This window comes from Polypterus senegalus, chromosome 5, assembly GCF_016835505.1.
Source record: "Polypterus senegalus isolate Bchr_013 chromosome 5, ASM1683550v1, whole genome shotgun sequence".
Lineage (NCBI taxonomy): Eukaryota > Metazoa > Chordata > Cladistia > Polypteriformes > Polypteridae > Polypterus > Polypterus senegalus.
Genome location: NC_053158.1, coordinates 5,898,602 through 5,919,853, shown reverse-complemented (window position 1 = coordinate 5,919,853; position 21,252 = coordinate 5,898,602). Strand labels below are relative to the sequence as shown.

Sequence of the window (21,252 nt, the reverse complement as noted above, 5' to 3'; positions counted from 1 at the left end):
GGGAGAGCACCTTACAAAGTAACCTGTGATGGCGGTTCCCGAGAACACTCTGACCAGCGAGAGGAGACCATTCAATCCATCAAGCCTGTTTGTTTAGCTAATAACTAAGCAGGGAGAAGGGAGTTACAGGACATGAAATAAAGACGACTAAAAGAACTATGGAAAGAAATGCTGGAGTTTGTTGGAACTTTATCTTGAACGCTTTTAATTAATTCCTCAAAATTTGCTGTTCCCATCTTAAAGTCAAAGGGAGCTGAGGTCTACCGCAGCATTGAAAATTGGCATCAACCAGCAAATAAGACCCCCAGTCAGTTATAGAGCACATACTGGGCCAATTAACCAAAGACTTACGGGCTTTGGCATGTGTGGAAGTTGAAGTATAGAGAATGGACATGGAGAGAACACAGAAACACCACACATAAGGTGATCCACTCTTATTAGATGTTCAAGTGTACATTAGAGCACTCGAGACGAGAACAGGCCATTCAGCCCAATAAACCTTGCCAGTCCTCTCCACTTATTTCTTCCAAATAAACATCAAGTCGAGTTTTGAAAGTCCCTAACGTCTTACTGTCTACCACACTACTTGGTCGCTTATTCCAAGTGTTTATCGTTCTTTGTGTGAAGAAAAACTTCCTAATGTTTGTGCGAAATTTCCCCTTCACAAGTTTCTAACTGTGTCCCCGTGTTCTTGATGAACTCGTTTTAAAGTCACCGTCTCGATCCACTGGACTAATTCCCTTCACCATTTTAAACCCTTCAGTCAGGTCTCCTCTTCATCTCCTTTTAAATCTTTCCTCACAACTCGTCCCCTGTAGCCCCCCGTAATCAGCCTAGTCGCTCTTCTCTGGACCTTTTCTTGTGCTGTTATGTCCTTTTTGTAGCCTGGAGACCCAAACTGCACCCAGGACTCCAGATGAGGCCTCACCAGTGTGTTATAAAGCCTGAGCAGAACCTCCTGTGACTTGTACTCCACACATCAAGGCAATATACAGTACAGTATAGCCTGACATACTCCATCTTAATGGCTTCTGAACACTGTCTGTCAGTTGATAGGTGTTATATTCACTGTAACTCCTAAGTCCTTCTCTTAGGGCGTACTTTCGATTTTCAGACCTCCCATTGTGTATTCAGCCCAAACAAGATCTAAACTTAACACACGTGATGGGTTCAGCTCTTTTAATCTTTCCTCATAACTCATCCATCCCCTGTAGCCCGTAATCAGCCCAGTCGTTCTTCTCTGGACCTTCTCTTCTGCTGTTATGTCCTTTTTTGTACCCTGGAGACCAAAACTGCACTCAGTACTCCAGATGAGGCCTCACCAGTGTGTTATAAAGCTTCAGCAGAACCTCCTGTGACTTGTACTCCTCACATCAAGGCGCTATATAACCTGACATTCTGTTAGTATTCATAATGGTGTGGACCACTAGGGGGCGTACCAGCCACCCTACCCGACACAGACAGGCAGACACAAGTTGTCACTCAGCACACACGTTTATTTACAGTTGGGGAGCACTTTAGTCAACACAGTAGCACAGTACAAGGACCCGACACTCACTGGATGTCATTTGTTGATCGCGCCATTCTATACCACCCTGTGAGAAAATGCCAGGAGGGCAGCAGAAACCGCCTTGCCTGGCATCAGCAATCCTCCCAGGTCCGTGTTGGCTTAGATCCTGCAACTTGCCCATTCAAAAAGTTCAATACTAAAACCTCTTGACCCTTCTGCAGGTGATCTGGATGGAGTTGGGGGGTCACATGACTGGTCATGAGGAGCTCTTTTTACTTTAATGATCAAGTGGACACCGAGTGCGGCATCAAGCTGAATGTATCATGAAGAGTTTAAACCAGCGTTAAGAACGGACGTAACCATCATTCAGTTTAACTGCACCCTGTGATTTGCTCAGGACGGCTGAAACCAAAGTGGCAATCTTGTGGTTTAAAACAAAATGACCAGGCCATGAGGTCACAGTGCAAGTCTGTAATAATAAACATAATTACAGTTGGGTGGCACAGTGGTTAACGCTGTCGACGTAGAATGCTATATCTGGTGACGATTCCCTGTGTAGTCATCCCATGCTTGGAGATTCCAGGTGCATTCCATGTCAGTGTGAGTTTTAACCTTTTAAATGCAGTCTCAGCCAGCGAGAAACGTGCCAGGGGTTGGACAAACAAAAACCAGAGGCTGAGAGGCGCTCCATCCCCTCATACATTAGGGGGCAGTGGAGGAGTCGGTGGTACCATAAATTGAGGAGTCAGAGTCGTAGATCTTGGGCACCGACTGCACAGTCCGAGTGGCGCCCATCAAAACAAACCCTAAAGGGCCCTTCTGTGAGAAGAGGTTCATGGCGAAGTGCGTTTTGAAATACAGTGATCCCTCGCTTTACTGCGCTTCAACTTTCACGGCTTCACTCCATCACAGATTTTAAATGTAAGCATATCTAAATATATATCACGGATTTTTTGCTGGTTCGCAGACAATTGGTCTTTTAATTTATGGTACAAGCTTCCTCAGTTGGTTTGCCCAGTTGATTTCATACAAGGGACGCTATTGGCGGATGGCTGAGAAGCTACCCAATCAGAGCACGTACAGTGGGATGCAAAAGTTTGGGCAACCTTGTTAGTAGTCATTATTTTCCTGTATAAATCGTTGGTTGTTACGATAACAAATGTCAGTTAAATATATCATATAGGAGACACACACAGTGATATTTGAGAAGTGAAATGAAGTTTATTGGATTTACAGAAAGTGTGCAATAATTGTTCAAACAAAATCAGGCAGGTGTATAAATTTGGGCACCACAACAAAGAAATGAAATCAATATTTAGTAGATCCGCCTTTTGCAGAAATTCCAGCCTCTCAACGCTTCCTGTAGGTTCCAATGAGAGTCTGGATTGTGGCTGAAGGTATTTTGGACCATTCCTCTTCACAAAACATCTCGAGTTCATTCAGGTTTGATGGCTTCCGAGCATGGACAGCTCTCTTTAACTCCCACCACAGATTTTCAATTCTATTCAGGTCTGGGGACTGAGATGGCCATTCCAGAACGTTGTACTTGTTCCTCTGCATGAATGCCTTAGTGGATTTTGAGCAGTGTTTCGGCTCGTTGTCTTGTTGAAAGATCCAGCCCCGGCGCAGCTTCAGCTTTGTCACTGATTCCTGGACATTGGTCTCCAGAATCTGCTGATACTGAGTGGAATCCATGCGTCCCTCAACTTTGACAAGATTCCCAGTCCCTGCACTGGCCACACAGCCCCACAGCATGATGGAACCACCACCACATTTTACTGTAGGTAGCAGGTGTTTTCTTGGAATGCTGTGTTCTTTTTCCTCCATGCATAACGTCCCTTGTTATGCCCAAATAACTCCATTTTAGTTTCATCAGTCCACAGCACCTTATTCCAAAATGAAGCTGGCTTGTCCAAATGTGCTTGAGCAGACCTCAAGCGGCTCTGTTTGTGCTTCCTCTTCATCACTCTCGCATACAGCATCTCCTTGTGTAAAGTGCGCCGAATGGTTGAACAATGCACAGTGACTCCATCTGCTGCAAGATGATGTTGTAGGTCTTTGGTGCTGGTCTGTGGGTTGACTCTGACTGTTCTCACCATTCGTCGCTTCTGTCTCTCCGAAATCTTTCTTGGTCTGCCACTTCGAGCCTTAACTTGAACTGAGCCTGTGGTCTTCCATTTCCTCAATATGTTCCTAACTGTGGAAACAGACAGCTTCAATCTCTGGGACAGCTTTCTGTATCCTTCCCCTAAACCATGATGGTGAACAATCTTTGTCTTCAAGTCATTTGAGAGTTGTTTTGTGACCCCCATGTTGCTACTCTTCAGAGAAAATTAAAGGAGGAGGGAAACTTACAATGGACCCCCTTAAATACTCGGATTCACCTGTGTATGTAGGTCAGGGGTCACTGAGCTTACCAAGCCAATTGGAGTTCCAATAATTAGTTCTAAAAGTTTGGGAATCAATAAAATGACAACGGTGCCCAAATTTATGCACCTGCCTGATTTTGTTTGAACAATTATTACACACTTTCTGTAAATCCAATAAACTTCATTTCACTTCTCAAATATCACTGTGTGTGTCTCCTATATGATATATTTAACTGACATTTTTGATCGTAACAACCAACGATTTATACAGGAAAATAATGACTATTAACAAGGTCGAACAAACTTTTGCATCCCACTGTACGTATATTTCACTCAATGACATGCAAATCAATTTATAACTTTTATTTAATGTGTTTTTTTTTATATTTTTGGTTGGATTCTGTCTCACTCCATTAAATTGAAACATACCATAAAAATCAGAGACTGTTCATTTCTTTTTGAGTAAGCAAACTTACCAATTCAGCAGGTGATCAAATACTTATTCCCCCTCTGTATTTTACTTTCTTATTTTAATTAGACTGTAAGGACTAATAAAAAAAAACAGCTCAGGGACATTTTCTATAAGTTTCATTTTATATTTTTTATTTTAGTGCCATTGCAGAACTGAGAGGTAATTAACACCGACACCCCTGCCATGTAATTTAACTTTCCAAAAGAAAGGAAAAGCAGGTGGGACCGGGCGCGTCTTCACTTCTGAGAGGTGAGGGTTTCTTTTCTTTCATTTTTTCCCCCTCCCATATAGCGTTACATTTTCTTTATAGTTTAATATTTAAAAGTACATAACTTGTATTACAAATGCTTAGGCCCTTTCTGAATTTTATGGTACAGCCAGAGAAATAAACTAATAGGAGAGGGGGGACAAATGACTGTGTGGCTCCATCTTACATAATGAAATGAATCACAACATTAGAGGGGGGCCGCCTGAGACAGAGGAGATGGAAGATGAAGATGAAGAGGAAGAGCCGCGCCAGAGGATCCTGTTCACTGGTGGACTGCTGAACGCCCAGGTGCCATGCTTGGACCCCCCTGCACATTCGGTTTCTCATTTCTTCTGTCCCCAGCAATGCACTTTTTCTCCTACTTACATATCTTTGTTAGTTTATTATTTAATTCCCCTTGGGATTAATAAAGTATCTATCCATCTATCTAGTTAATCACGTTCTAATTTATTCTCATCTATCATTTCTAGCACGTCATGTTTTAATGATGTTTCTCTTTTGTTTTTCTTCTTTGACATCTCGCCTGAAGAAGGGGCCGGAGTTGCCTTGAAAGCCAGCGTATTGTAATCTTTTTAGTTAGCCAATAAGAGGGGTCATTTTGCTTGACTTCTCCCTTCTTTGTCATTCGTAAGGCACTTGGAGCCACATGCACTGCGTGAAAACACGCTACAGAAATCAGGATGGCTGTGGCGTAACAGCAAAACCAGCCCGTTGCCCATCAGCTGATGTCTCCAAACTCCTCTCAGACTCCACAAAGCACTTCAACGCCACTACATCTCCACTGCACAGACGGGTTCTGCTGGTTTTTCCTCCCACGCCATACGCTAAATTAACAGGATGGCCGTCTCAATGCAAATGAAAGTCGAGATGCCATTCACAAACAATGAGGCAGCTCTAAAATTCACTTCCTGGGGGAAAATGGAGAAGAAGATGTGCTGTGCTCTATTCTCAAACACCTTATACCAATTTATGGTCAGACCTGAAGCTGTGGGCAGATTAACCTAAAGTGGGATGCCAGTCTGCCACTCCATCACACAGGCTCACTTCTCGTTTCTGGGCCAGTTTTCAATTCACAAATCTACAGACGTGACACATAAACACGAGACTGACAGAGTGCCGTTCCTGTCTGGTGGGTCTCTCATTTCTCAAAGTATTCTGTGCCCCTATAAATTGTGTTCAGGTGCCTCCCGTTTGCTTTAATTCTCCTTGAGGTGTGTCAAGAACGTGACTGCAGTCCACCGGTGGCCAACTGAATGAATCGTGCGTCGTTTAGAAAGGCCCACGTATACCTGTGTATAGGAGGTCCCACAATTCAGGACAAAAACAGGTCAGGTCAGGTTGGGGAAGCCTGCACTGGTACAGTGCATTGCGGCACCCACCACACAACAAAATAGCACAGGATCCTGGTTGGCAAGGGGCAGAGACATGGTCCAGTGCCACCTTTCTGGAAATAAACCCTCTATCTGTCACAGCCGGGTGTTATGTGGGCGTCCCCTTGGCCTGGTCCAGCCTATCAGGTCCTTAACAATGAAGATCATCCTCGGGTAATAGTGCCACAAAGCCACAGTACCGTAACTGCTGCTTCCTCACAATGCAGGTCCTGGGCCTCACTTGGGACTTCATGAGCAACACAAAGTCAAACCAACGGTACCCAAGGATTTTCCGGAGAGACACACATGAAGGGGTCCAATCTTCATCTCAGGTCACTGGATAGTGTCCATGTCTCACAAACAGGAAGCACCAGGACAAAAACCAAGCCATTAAATTCAAGGAACTTTCTGTAGACCTCTGCAATCAAACTGAGGTGAGGCACAAATCAGGATGAGGGATAAAAACTTAGGAGCACAGTGGCCTCAATAATTGCAAAATGGAAGACATTTGGAAGCACCAGGGGACTCATGCATAACGCCGTGCGTAGAATTCGCACTATAACATGACGAAAGCACAAAGGCCGAAATCCAGAAAAATCCAGATGCAGGAATCTGTGCGTACTCCAACTTCCACGTTCTTCCGCTACATAAATCCCAGTCAGCATCAAAAGTAACGCTCGTGTACGCGCCTGCTGTCCCACCCCAAGTCCTCCCAGAATTACGCCTCTTTGAATACACAAATCAATAAAATCGCCCTTAAGCTCAGCCTTCTGTGAAATGACAATGGAAAAAGCACGGGGGAAAATAGAAGAATTTCAGCGAATACCAAGTGGAGGCAAAGGAAAAACGTACGTGGTATAATCAACAAAAGGAAGTTGATCGAGTGACATAGCGTGTTCGGAGAAACTTGAAAGCTCACGTTCACAAAGTCACACAGTGCCGGAAATAAAAAAGAAGTCACATATCAAAGTCGCCGTGAAAAGGCAAGTCGTAGCCCACCGTCTGAGCTTATTAGGCTACAGACAAACAAAAAAATAGGCACACAGTGGGAAAAAAAGTACAAAATGTCAACTTTAATCTCGAAATTTCTACTTTAATCACATAGTTTGTTTTGTCCTTAAACTAGAATATCATAAACTTCATCTTTAAATCGTTTAATTCACTAGTTTCTCAATCCCATCATAACTAAAGTAGCACGTTAAATGCTTTGTTTTGTATTTGATCTTCTATGTGCTCTATGTGTGTGAATCACTACGTACTTCTGTTCTTTCTCTTCCTCCGACAGGACACAGAATCCATTACACTTGTGATATTACAGCGCTCTGAATAATTAAAATACTGAGATGTACAGTGGTGTGAAAAACTATTTGCCCCCTTCCTGATTTCTTATTCTTTTGCATGTTTGTCACACAAAATGTTTCTGATCATCAAACACATTTAACCATTAGTCAAATATAACACAAGTAAACACAAAATGCAGTTTTTAAATGATGGTTTTATTATTTAGGGAGAAAAAATCCAAACCTACATGGCCCTGTGTGAAAAAGTAATTGCCCCCTGAACCTAATAACTGGTTGGGCCACCCTTAGCAGCAATAACTGCAATCAAGCGTTTGCGAGAACTTGCAATGAGTCTTTTACAGCTCTGGAGGAGTTTTGGCCCACTCATCTTTACAGAATTGTTGTAATTCAGCTTTATTTGAGGGTTTTCTAGCATGAACCGCCATTTTAAGGTCATGCCATAGCATCTCAATTGGATTCAGGTCAGGACTTTGACTAGGCCACTCCAAAGTCTTCATTTTGTTTTTCTTCGGCCATTCAGAGGTGGATTTGCTGGTGTGTTTTGGGTCATTGTCCTGTTGCAGCACCCAAGATCGCTTCAGCCTGAGTTGACGAACAGATGACAGGACATTCTCCTTCAGGATTTTTTAGTTGACAGTAGAATTCATGGTTCCATCTATTACAGCAAGCCTTCCAGGTCCTGAAGCAGCAAAACAACCCCAGACCATCACACTACCACCACCATATTTTACTGTTGGTATGATGTTCTTTTCTGAAATGCTGCGTTCCTTTTACGCCAGATGTAACGGACATTTGCCTTCCAAAAGTTCAACTTTTGTCTTATCAGTCCACAAGGTATTTTCCCAAAAGTCTTGGCAATCATTGAGATGTTTCTTAGCAAAATTGAGATGAGCCCTAATGTTCTTTTGCTTAACAGTGGTTTGCGTCTTGGAAATCTGCCATGCAGGCCGTTTTGCCCAGTCTCTTTCTTATGGTGGAGTCGTGAACACTGACCTTAATTGAGGCAAGTGAGGCCTGCAGTTCTTTAGACGTTGTCCTGGGGTCTTTTGTGACCTCTCGGATGAGTCGTCTCTGCGCTCTTGGGGTAATTTTGGTCGGCCGGCCACTCCTGGGAAGGTTCACCACTGTTCCATGTTTTTGCCATTTGTGGATAATGGCTCTCACTGTGGTTCGCTGGAGTCCCAAAGCTTTAGAAATGGCTTTATAACCTTTACCAGACTGATAGATCTCAATTACTTCTGTTCTCATTTGTTCCTGAATTTCTTTGGATCTTGGCATGATGTCTAGCTTTTGAGGAGCTTTTGGTCTACTTCTCTGTGTCAGGCAGCTCCTATTGAAGTGATTTCTTGATTGAAACAGGTGTGGCAGTAATCAGAAAATTGAACTCAGGTGTGATACACCACAGTTAGGTTCTTTGTTAACAAGGGGGCAATTACTTTTTCACACAGGGCCATGTAGGTTTGGATTTTTTTTTCTCCCTATATAATAAAAACCATCATTTAAAAACTGCATTTTGTGTTTACTTGTGTTATATTTGACTAATGGTTAAATGTGTTTGATGATCAGAAACATTTTGTGTGACAAACATGCAAAAGAATAAGAAATCAGGAAGGAGGCAAATAGTTTTTCACACCACTGTATACGTGATATCATTTTCATGATGACTGGAATGAAAGCATGTTATTAAACTTGAGAACACGATGGCGCAGTGATTGTTCATGTCTCACATAAGATGCTGCTGCGCCGTGCGCGACCTTCGATGAAATAATTTATTGCAGCATTCCTGTCTCTTTCAAACGTACTAACCTCCAATTCCTGGCCTTCCTTTTCTTTCCCCAAATACTCAATCGCCACACAATCAGCTCTGTAATAGACGTTAAGCCATCTGTAAGCTTACAACGACGATTCTTCAAAACTTTTAAGGAACATTGAAATATCTTCATAGTACGTGTTTAATTATTCTATCCGTCTATCCTTCCAGTGTCGCGCCAGCCTCAGCAAATACACAGAGCAAGGCAGGAACAATACGTGAACTTGCTAGCGCTGTGGCATCGTGTCCTCACATGTTTAATTATTAACAATACAGATTATTTAAATGAAGTTAAAGTTTTATCTGTATAATAGAATCAACACTAGACATTAACCCTGTTACAATAACGGGCGCTAGAACAGTAGGGCATAAACATTAGGAACAGTCGATATTAAATGGCAAGGGACCTTGTATGTGGCTGTAATATACGTCACTGTATTGTGTGCCTTTAATTTTCTCTCGCAGTAATACTGGTTTGTATTTCTGTAAAATGCCTGTAATTTTGTCTGACGGTAATACAGTGGAACCTCGGTTCACGACCGTAACTCGTTCCAAAACTCTGGTCGTAACCCGATTTGGTCGTGAACCAACGTAATTTCCCCCTTAAGATTGTATGTAAATACAATTAATCCGTTCCAGACCGTATTAACTGTATGTAAATATATATTTTTTTAAGTTTTTAAGCACAAATATAGTTAATTATACCATTGAATGCACAGCGTAATAGTAAACTAAATGTAAAAACACTGAATAACACTAAGAAAACCTTGAACAACAGAGAAAACTAACACTGCAAGAGTTCACGCTATAGTCTTACGACTTAATCAACAACCAAGAAAAGTAACACTGCAACAATGCACGAGCGCGCCTGTCTGTGTGTGTGTGTGTGTGTGTGTCTGTCTGTGTGTCTCTCGCCTGTGTGTGTGTCTGTCTGTCTTGTACGCGCCTGTGTGTGTGTGTGTGTGTGTGTGTGTGTCTGTCTGTCTGTCTGTCTGTCTGTCTGTCTGTCTGTCTCGCGTGTGTGTGTGTCTGTGTCTGTCTATTAAAGAGGATAATTTGCTACATTTCATCTTATAAATGATATCGTCCTCATATGTAAATACGCGCTTCATAAAGTGGCTCAGGTTGTGTGATATTATAACTGTAGTGTAGGTTTCCAGTGAGGTGATTGGACTTATAAGTACTGACAGTTCTACAAGGAGCACTTGATGGACTGATCGATTGTTTAAAGTTCTTGGGATGAAACTGTTTCTGAACCGCGAGGTCCGTACAGGAAAGGCTTTAAAACGTTTTGCCGTGGCTGAGGCAGCGGGTGCTTGATGCTGTATACCGATAATTCTCTTTCCGATCAGCTGCTGCTGTGATTCACACTCAGATACAGTGATAGAAATACTCTGAGTGGTGCAGTGAGAGTAATATGGAAAAAGATGATCCGCTGTGGCAACTCCTAACGGGAGGAGCTGAAAGAAGAAGAAGAAGAAGAAGAAGTGAGAGTAACAACGCTAAAGCAGTTATGGTATTTAGAATACTATGGCTATTCCCTGGACCATTATATTATATTGTTACATGTTAATTACAATCAGATGCGTTACACGAATAAATAATATGCGGTTAGTTTCAGTGTATTTATAAAGCCGCGTCAGGGACGTAGATCTGAAAAACAATGATAAGCCACACAGGAACAGTAGCACTGCTTTGACGCTGGGTGACGCCAGACTGCTGTCTGAAATCCAACTTAAGAAAGACAGACAGACAGACAGACAGTCCTGCTTATTTTCAGGCCACAGTCTTCAAGGAGCCACAAGTTCAATTAATGAGCAAGACCAACAACGGCTGAGCAATTTGAGGCACACAAAATGAAACCAAGACATGCCTCAAGTACAACAACACAGGGTGGGAGATGGGAGGAGGAGGAAGAGGAGGTAGAGGAGTGCATTTCCGATTGAAGGAAATCCTGAGGTGGGCTGGGCAGCCAGCAGCGAGACTCTGGCAGTTAACTCTTTGTTGTCTTTCAGAGTTGTCTAAAACTAAAGGCAGACAGCATCACAAGAAACGACTACTGATGTCAATGTCTTCACAACTGCCAAGGCGCCTCCTACTATTGTCATCGTCCCCCTAAAGCCCGTGTCATGTACGGCCACTCTTTCCCCCGGTGATTCTCATGTCTCACGACCCCCCTACTTTGGGAACCACTGCCTTAGAGGACAGACTGCCTCGCTTAGCAGCTCTTGCTAAAGTTTACATTGCGTTGCCGATCTCTTCTGTTGATGTGGAACGTTCGTTCTCAGAATAAGGATCGGTGTTGTCACCAATGCGTTATTCTCTGTCACAAGAAAACCTACGAGCTTACTGTGCCGTTTTCTTCAACAATAAATAAACAATAACGTAAGAAACATTATTCGATCGTCTGTTGAGAATAATATCATGCCTACATATGTTTCAGCATCGTTTGCCTAAAGCAAATCTGTGGATTAAAATGTGCGGATGTGAACGCTTTGATATACGCTTTGATTAGTATTATGAATTATGATTGATTAATATTAGGGATTAAGAATAAAAAAAATTGCATTTATTTTGCTTGGGTTACGAATTAGTCTTATGGAGTTCTGGTACTGCATTTGCCGCGGCGTAAATTTAAAAAAACATGCCGCGGAATTTACCATTTCTTGCCGCGGTAAATCGTGGGCCCTAGTCCACATTAATGACAGGTTTGATTGGTTTGAACATGTGCAGAGGAGAGATGCCGAGTATATTTGGAGAAGGGTACTAAGGATAGAGCTGCCAGGGAAGAGGAGAAGAGGAAGACCTAACAGAAGGTTTATGGATGTGCTGAGAGAGAACGTGATGGGTGTGGCAGAGCAAGATGACGAAGACAAGAAAATATGGAAGAAGATGATCCGCTGTGGCGACTCCTAACTGGAGCAGCTGAAAGAAGAAGATTAATGACAGGTTTGAGTGGTCTCACAACACAGAGGAACTAGAGAAGACGGGCCAGAGCAGACTCTTCTTTCTTAGGAGACGGTGTTTCTTTAATTGTGAGAAGTGACCTCCATCACATCTTCTACAACTCGGTGACGGCCGTGCTGGTGACGTCACTTCAAGAGAGGACCACCAAGTCAACAAAACTAATTAAAAGAGTAGGCTCAGTTATGGGACACACGCTGGATTCCCTTGCAGGTCATAGAGGAGCAGAGAATTAAAACAAAGCCGAGTTCCATTATGAACAAAGCTGCACATCCTCCTCTCTGTGACACTGAGGACTTTCAGCCAACGAGTTATTCAGCAGACGTGTGTGACGATATGTGAGTGTTTATACCAACAAGAACACCACGTCTGTGTAGCACCTCACTGGGACTGGCACTGCCAAGGCAGAACTTTCCTTTCTTGTAAATCGTATTGCTTTATACCAGGGGACCCCAACTCCAGTCCTGGGGGCCGCAGTGGTTGCAGGTTTTCATTCTAACCCTTTTCTTAATGAGTGACCTGTTTTGGCTGCTAACTCACTTCTTTTGATTTGCTCTTGAAGACTCAGACCTCTTAATTGTTTCTTTTTCCTTAATTAGCAGTCAAACAATAATGAGATACAAAAGGAGCCGAAACACGACCAGCTAACCTGCATCCATCACACGATGTCTGAAAATAAAGAAAGGTGAAGGTCTCAGGAATGTCGATGTGCTCAGGTCCACAAAACATTTTATCAGTGAAAAGAGAAAATCAACAATTTTGGAAATTGGTGCTAATGTACCACGAGAGCAGCAACCAGCCACGAAATTAAAGAACGAGTTTAAAGAACGACAAGAATCAGCATCTCATTAAGCAACTAAATTGGTTGGAGTTTGTGGCCCTGACTTAGTTGGTCTTCTGTTGGCTCCCTCACGTCACATTTCATTTTTGTATGGCTGCCATTTAAGGAAAGAAATGAAGCAATTCAGAGGAACGGTGAAGAAATTCAGGGGAACAAATTTAAAAAAACAAGTCCATCAAAATGAATTCAAAAGACGTTAATTAGCAGCTAAAACAGGTCACTCATTAAGAAAAGGGAGAGAATGAAAACCTGCAGCCACTACGGCCCTCCAGGACCCTTTATTTTATACCTATACATGTGACATCCATGGGACACATTGTGTGTGTGTGTGCGTGTCTTGCATGTTGACGCACACACAGGTTCATGCCTTTTAGTGAGGACTTATCCGTTATTGGCTTAGAACCCATTTTGGTGCTCAAGTCAAAATGTCAGCCGCCATACCACTAGCGCTCCAGAACAGGTCAACCAGCCTGAGCCTGTGCAGATCCAACAAATATTTGGATGGAAGACCATCTAGGAAAAGCTTGGGTTGCTGCTGGAAGAAGTGTGTGTGTGAGGCCAAGGGGTGCTTACCCTGCTGTCTGTGTGTGGATCCCAGTGCCCCCAGTGCAGTGATGGGCACACTGTGCTGTAAAAATGGTAATGTCCTTCAGATGAGACGTAAAACCTTTGTGATCATTAAGGAAACTCTGGACATCTTTTGACAGGCATGTCCACCACTACCTGGTCATTCTGACCGCCTTATCATCCACTGAATCTAATTGGCTGACCATCTCTCACTAATATGTGGTGGGCGTACTGGCACAAAGAATGGCTGCCATCACATCATCAAGTGATGTAAAGTGCTCTGAGTAGGTGTCATATAAATATCATTTATTTATTAGTATAACATTTTAGTTCTGATATTCTTAGAAATCGCCTTTGTCAATGGGTGGGCCTCTCAGGCAGGGTCTTAAAATTGGTTTGAAACCTACCTGGCAGGTAGAAAATTCTTTGTAAGTTGTGGTAATTATACTTCAAAGAGCCCTGATATTCTATATGGTGGTCCACAAGGCTCTATCCTGGGTCCGCTGCTATTTTCAATTTACATGCTTCCATCAGGTCAGATTATCTCAGGGCACAACGTGAGCTACCACAGCTATGCTGATGACACACAGCTGTACTTATCAATAGCACCTGATGACCCCGACTCTCTTGATTCACTAACACAATGTCTTACTGGTATTTCTGAATGGATGAATAGTAATTTTCTCAAGCTAAATAAAGAAAAAACTGAAATCTTAGTGATTGGTAATAATGGATGCAATGAGGTTATTAGAAATAAACTTGATGAATTAGGATTAAAAGTCGTGATGGAGGTAAAGAATTTAGGGGTAACTATTGACTCTGACCTGAATTTTAAATCGCATATTCATCAGACCACTAGGACAGCATTTTTTCACTTAAGAAACATAGCAAAAGTTAGACCTCTTATATCATTGAAAGATGCTGAGAAATTAGTTCACGCGTTTGTTTTCAGTCGACTAGATTACTGTAACACGCTCCTCTCAGGACCACCCAAAAAAGACATCAATCAGTTACAACGAGTGAAGAATGGAGCTGCTAGAATCCTAACTAGGAAAAGAAAATCTGAGCACATTTCTCCAGTTTTGATGTCACTACACTGGTTACCTGTGTAATTCAGAATTGACTTTAAAATTCTGCTTATGGTTTATAAAGCCTTAAATAATCTCGCTCCATCGTATATATCGGAATGCCTGACACATGATATTACAAATCGTAACCTTTGATCTTCAAATGAGTGTCTCCTTATAATTCCAAAAGCTAAACTTAAAAGAAGTGGTGAGGCGGGCAGGCGGCCTTCTGCTGTTATGCACCTCAAATCTGGAATAGCCTGCCAATAGGAATTCGCCAGGCTGATACAGTAGAGCACTTTAAAACACTGCTGAAAACACATTACTTTAACATGGCCTTCTCATAACTTCATTTTAGTTTAATCCTGATACTCTGTATGTTCAATTAATTATCATTATTATTCATGGTGGCTCCAAAATCTGTACTGACCCCTACTCTCTCTTCTGTTTCTTTTCCCGGTTTTCTGTGGTGGTGATCTGCGCCCCACCACCTGATTAAAGCACCGTGATGTCCCTACATTGATGGATTAAAGGCCAGAAGTCCACGTGGCCGTCATCATCAAGTCCTTCCACGTGAACCCTGAATACAATGAGGACTGATCATTTATGTTAGGTAGAGGGGGGCTGGCTGGGTGGTCCCGTGGCCTCAGAACCCCTGCAGATTTTATTTTTTCTCCAGCCATCTGGAGTTTTTTTTTGTTTTTTCTGTCCTCCCTGCCCATCGGACCTTACTCTTATTCGATGTTAATGAGTTTTGTCTTATTTTAATTTCTTTCTTCATTATGTGAAGCACTTTGAGCTCCATCAATTGTATGAAAATGTGCTATAGAAATAAATGTTGTGGTTGTTGTGGATCCAACGCTAATGCAGACACACATACATACAAACAAACAAACCCCCCAACTGATCACATCTCTTTGAAATGTGCTAAGAAATGAGCGTGAAAATATACAAGAATAAATAAAGAAGGTCCAGACTGAGGACCAGAATGACTTGGGGCAGCAAGTGGACAACACAACTATGCCACTTAAAAAGTTAAGATGAAAGAGGATGAAGGCTTTAAAAAAAAAAAAAAAAAAGCGCTTAACAACCACCAAATAATCTGAGACTGCAAAATAAAATAAAACCGTAATCTTGTGGTTTGTGTCTGTCAAACCTTGAAGCCACAGGCCACAGAAAGGCGCGCCTTCAAAATGTCTTCGCGTTCACGGCCCTGTAGTTTGTGAATTAAATGAGTTGGCATCCTGCGACATTAACAAGAAATGACATCAGCTCAAAATCCTAATTGAAAGGCACTATATACCAGACAGACAGTCAGACAGAGAGAATTTTATTTTGTCTCCAGGGAGAAATTTGCCAATTACAGACGCTCTTTAAAAAGAATGCCATTAACAGGCACTTGGACTTGAACTGGTATATGCAGACTTAAAAAGAAGAACAGCTAAATAATAGCAAATACCTCATGACCAACACCTTCTGAACCCCACCTCATTACTCAACCCTCCACATATACAAACATAGGCATATATATAGATATATACAGTAGATATACACACTGATAGACAGACAGACAGACATGAAAGGCACTATATCATAAATAGATACAAGGGGTGAGTGGTGGCTATGAGGCTAAGGATCTGCGCTGGCATCCAGAAGGTTGCCGGTTCGAATCCCCGTCACTGCCAAAAGCGATCCTACTCTGCTGGGCCCTTGAGCAAGGGTTAGGGTTAGGGTTGCTCCAGGGGTGCTCTGACCCCAAGGGGTATGTGAAAACCAAGTAATTGCCTTCGGCATTAATAAAGTATAATAAAAATAAATAAATAAATAACCATTGCTCCGTGTATATTGCCTTACTCTTTGGATTGCCACAAAGCAACCTGCGAGATTAGAGAAAGCTTGAGAAGACATCGTGAGAGGAAACGATCATCTCGTTTTCACGACACTGACTGTGAACGGACAGAAACAGAAATGCTCCTACACCACCACATAATTACGATTCGGATAGTGATTCCAAGTAGGCCACTCCTATCGAATCAATATCCAAGGGTTTTCTTTTGTAATTTTTTTTCCCTTATAAAAATCATAATGCTGTGCGACGAAAGGCCCAGTTCATGACTGGCAGCCGCATTTAAACAGGGAGCCCTTCACAGACAACTTTAACATGTGCAACATAGTTGGGCGCACATGGCTATTATATATATATATATATATATATATATATATATATATATATATATAAATATCTGGTAGGTAACCACCCATGCAATCAGATCATGATTCAGACTACGAATGCAATGAATGGAATTACTCCGATCTCCAGGCAGTCAAACAAAAATTAATCACACGCCATGACATAGCGTAAAGGGGCTTCGTCTCTGACACTGACGTCCGATCCCTGCGAGTGGTGCAGTGGAGAGTGTACGCCTGATGAGCCCAAATAAGGGCGAAACATGTGTCGCGTACACTTTGCATTATATGACAGTAAACGATGTAACATTCTATGATCTGCTTCTTGAGATTATATATATATTTATATAAATAGAGAGAGACAGAGATGTGACAGGCACTATATGATAGATAGATAGATAGATAGATAGATAGATAGATAGATAGATAGATAGATAGATAGATAGATAGATAGATAGATAGATAGATAGATAGTCAGTCTGGTAGGGCTGGGGTGGTCTCTGTGGCTGCAGTTTTTGACCAAGTTCACAATCAGCGAGTCATTTTTTCCTCGGATTCATCTCATGCCTTAATTTGCTAGTTTTTTTTTTTTTTTTTTTTTGTTATGCGTTTACAGAAGATCAGTAGTCTGAGATTCAGCGTACATCTGTAAAAAATTGTAGAATTGTGTATTTTTCCTGTAGTTTTATGTTTTGAACTTTCCACACTTCAACTGTTCTGTGGAGTTTGCTCCCTCAATCGTATCTGAATAATGAGAGTTAACATAGAGCCGAGCAGACAGCCACCTGGGTGTGACGATGCAGGTTTCTGCTCCACGCTCCCATCTCCCTTTTGGGAGCCACTGAACCCGACACTGTTGGTAATGTCACCGGGTGAGGTGGACAATGAAGACATCACAATGAAAAAGGGGAAGGTGCAAAGTGCTTTATTAAAAACAACAAAACCAACTCAGTGTCCAAAACAGTGCAGTCAAGTCAAGTTGTGGAGCCTGCACTGGTACGGCACGTTGCCGCACCCACCACACGATGAAACAGCTCGGGATCCCGGTTGGCAACCCCCACAGGCAGACCCTCACCTATTCTGTTTCTCTTCTCAGTACTCAAATGTGGCACTTGATGCCAATGCCCACCTGCCAAGTTGTCCTGCTTGCCTAACGTAAAGTCATCTCTGATGGAGGATCGCAGGAATCACTGGGTAGAGGGGTCCTAACATCGGATTGGACGGCCCTGCACTGACTCAGCTGTAGAATGGCCAATAGGGGGAGGCAGCTTAATGGCCGAGGTTTCCAGGGCTCTGAACAAATCCAAATCCTACTATGGGATATCATCTACTGTACTTGTAATATTTTTATTTTTATACTGTATTGAGGATTTGTTCTGTTCTGTGTATTGTATTGTATTGACCCCCTTTTTCTTTTGACACCCACTGCACGCCCAACCTACCTGGAAAGGGGTCTCTCTTTGAACTGCCTTTCCTGAGGTTTCTTCCATTTTTTCCCTACAAGGGTTTTTTTTGGGAGTTTTTCCTTGTCTTCTTAGAGAGTCAAGGCTGGGGGACCATTAAGAGGAAGAGCCTGTTAAAGCTCATTGAGGCACTTCTTGTGTGATTTTGGGCTAAACAAAAATAATTTGTATTGTATTGTATTGTATAGATAAGGACAAAAGGCATTATATGATAGATGGACAGACAGAGATGAAAGGCAAGGTCCAACCTGTGAACGCTGCAATCAAGATCCAAATTAACATCATTCTGGACAAAACTTTTTAAGTCACAATCCCTCCTAATCCACTAACAGATGTGTTTGGTGTTCTTCCAGATGGGCTTAAAGTGGAGAAAGACAAACAAACTGTGATTGCCTTCACTACACTACACTGTTGGCACACACACTTATTTTGCTAAACTGGATAGATATAGAAATAGATGACAGACAGAGACAAGAGACACTATATGAAAGATATATAGACAGAAAGAGACAAAAGGCACTATATTATAGACAGATGACAAACAGGGACAAAAGACATATTATAGATATATAGACAGAAAGGAGACGAAAGGCACAATATTATAGACAGATGGCAAACAGAGACAAAAGACACTATATAATAGATATACAGATAAAGATGAAAGGCACTATATGAAAGATATATAGACAAGAAATTAAAGGTGCTATATTATAGATATATAGACAGAAGGAGATGAAAGGCACTATATGAAAGATATATAGACAGAAAGAGACGAAAGGCATGATATTATAGACAGATGGCAAACAGAGACAAAAGACACTATATGATAGATATACAGATAAAGATGAAAGGCACTATTATAGATATACAGACAGATAAAGACAAAAGATATTATATGATAGATAGTAATTTTTCCCCAAACTCTCTTTTAAACGTGGCTTTTAAGATCTTCATCACAATCAAGGCTTTTATTCTGCTTTTCTAAGAGTTCTGGTTATTTAACCCATTATTTACTAACGGACATCTTAGCTGGTCTGATGCTTAAGTTCTTGCACTCTTCAAGCATTCAGTGTCATTTGCTGGGTGTTTGCTCTGCTCATTGTTAGCTGTAGCTGTCATTATCAAGATACAATTAAGGGAAAGAATTACAGTACACAGAAATAAAGACAAAAACTACGGAAAGTAACATGAAAAGGTTAATAATTTAAAACTTAACGCATAATTTTATAAATATAACACCTCTGTCATTTTCTGAATGCAGAATAAGGGAGAAAAAAAAAGCTTGTGAAGTGATTCACTGATTATGAAGGTGGTTGTAACAAAAGCCTGCCACTACATGGGGTCCCCCACTCACTAACCAGCATGGGGGGCAGAAGAATATTGTTTCTAAGATTAAAATAAAAACACCTCGTCACTCACAGAGAAGTTTCGCTACGCGCCGTCACGCGACCAAACATTCCACGACGTCAACAGGTGTGTGTCGCGCAGGTAAGACACCGCGATGAGGCGAATGGCGGATATAATTTGACCTTTCGCTATTACTGTATGTACATCAGAGGTCGACGGGCGCTCGCCTTCGGGGAGTCGGCTGCACTCACCTCGCTTGTTCTTCGTGCCGTGCTTCTTGGCGGTCGTCAGCTCCTGTTCGATCCTCTTCTCCAGGTACTCCTGCTTCTTCGTCAACATTTCCTCCGTTTCCCGCAGCTTGTGGATCGCTTCCTGAGGAGTCGGCCCGTGCTTTTTCGAGGAATTCGAACTCCCCTTGAAAAACTTTGAAATCTTGCTCATTTTTCTCCTCTTTTTTTTTTTTTTGTTGTCCACAGGCAGTAAACACAAAGCAGCACTCGGCGTTTCGCTCGGTAGAGTCAAGAAGCAGCAGACTGGCGATCCAGCGACTGAGGAGGTGGCGTCAGGTGTCGGGTTCCGCAAAAAGGAAATACCAGGCTTCGGTGCTGCCTGTCACGTGGGCGTGGTCAGCCATCCGCGTCACCAGTTGAACCACGCCTCCAAACTACCGCCCCATCTAGCGTCTCCCCGTTCTGCAGGCAGCACAGCGCACTTCTGTGAACACACAGTACTGTACAAAAGTCTTAGGCGCTTGTGAACAAAATTATTATTTTTTTAAATGATCTTTATTAATCAAATAGCAATAAATTAATATATAACAGGTTACATATAAAACCAATATTTTACAGGCTGCTGTATCAGAGGATAAAAAAAATCCTTACTTATATTAATTAGAAAAAAAAAAAAAAACTTTTCCATTCTTCCAATTAACAAACCCCTTGAACCCGTATCAAACAATCACTTAAAAAGTCCCAAATCATAACTTCAACATATATATTATGATGTTACACTGTTTGATTAGTTCAACTATTTTACATCATCCAAAAAAAACAAGAACAAATAAAGAAAACTTAAATAATGTCTCATACATTCATTTTTAGTTCTCCATCATCAATTGAACAAAGCATCCCTTGTCATGAACAGTTTTTATTAATAAAAGGTACTTGTGTGTTATAACCCCGCCACAGGCACAGGTAAGAGAAAAACTTCATCGTTTTAATATTCGTTTATTTAGAAAACAAAACAAGAATACATAAAATTAGATTTTTAATTACTTTTGAAACATGACTTCTGTCTCAAAGTTTCTAATGTCATTCACTATAACATTGAAAGGGTCATCGCCGTTGAGCGAAGCGCTATCTGGATTGAGTGGTGGAGTTATAACACACAAGTACTCAATAAAATCCATAGAATGCGCAGTAAACTGATGGGGTGTATCAATGAGGGGGCTGAGACAGAGGAGAGGAGTCAGGCGGAGAAGTTTATTTCTTGGTGCAAAGAGAACTGTCTACATCTTAACATCATCCAAACCAAGGAACTGATGATTGACTTTCACCACACCAAAGAGCTTCTGTTACTATTCAAGTAGTGGATTTAGAGGTGGTGCATCAATAACAAGTCGGACTGGTCTCCAGAACACAAAGGAACTATAGAAGAAAGGGAAGAGCAGGCTCTTCTTCCTCTTCCTTTAATGTGGGAAGTGACATCCTTCACCTC

At 41.9% G+C, this 21,252-nt stretch overlaps 1 protein-coding gene across 1 annotated transcript in view; it reads right to left on the bottom strand.

Annotated features, from left to right (window-relative positions):
• The window catches only part of LOC120530125 (charged multivesicular body protein 4b-like), a 40,115-nt gene extending 19,979 nt beyond the window's left edge, over positions 1-20,136 (bottom strand). The window contains exon 1 of the mRNA XM_039754307.1: positions 19,788-20,136. Coding sequence (XP_039610241.1) covers positions 19,788-19,977 — 190 coding nt within the window. The 5' untranslated portion in view covers positions 19,978-20,136. The remainder of the gene's footprint in view (positions 1-19,787) is intronic.
• Between the last annotated feature and the right edge of the window lie 1,116 nt (positions 20,137-21,252).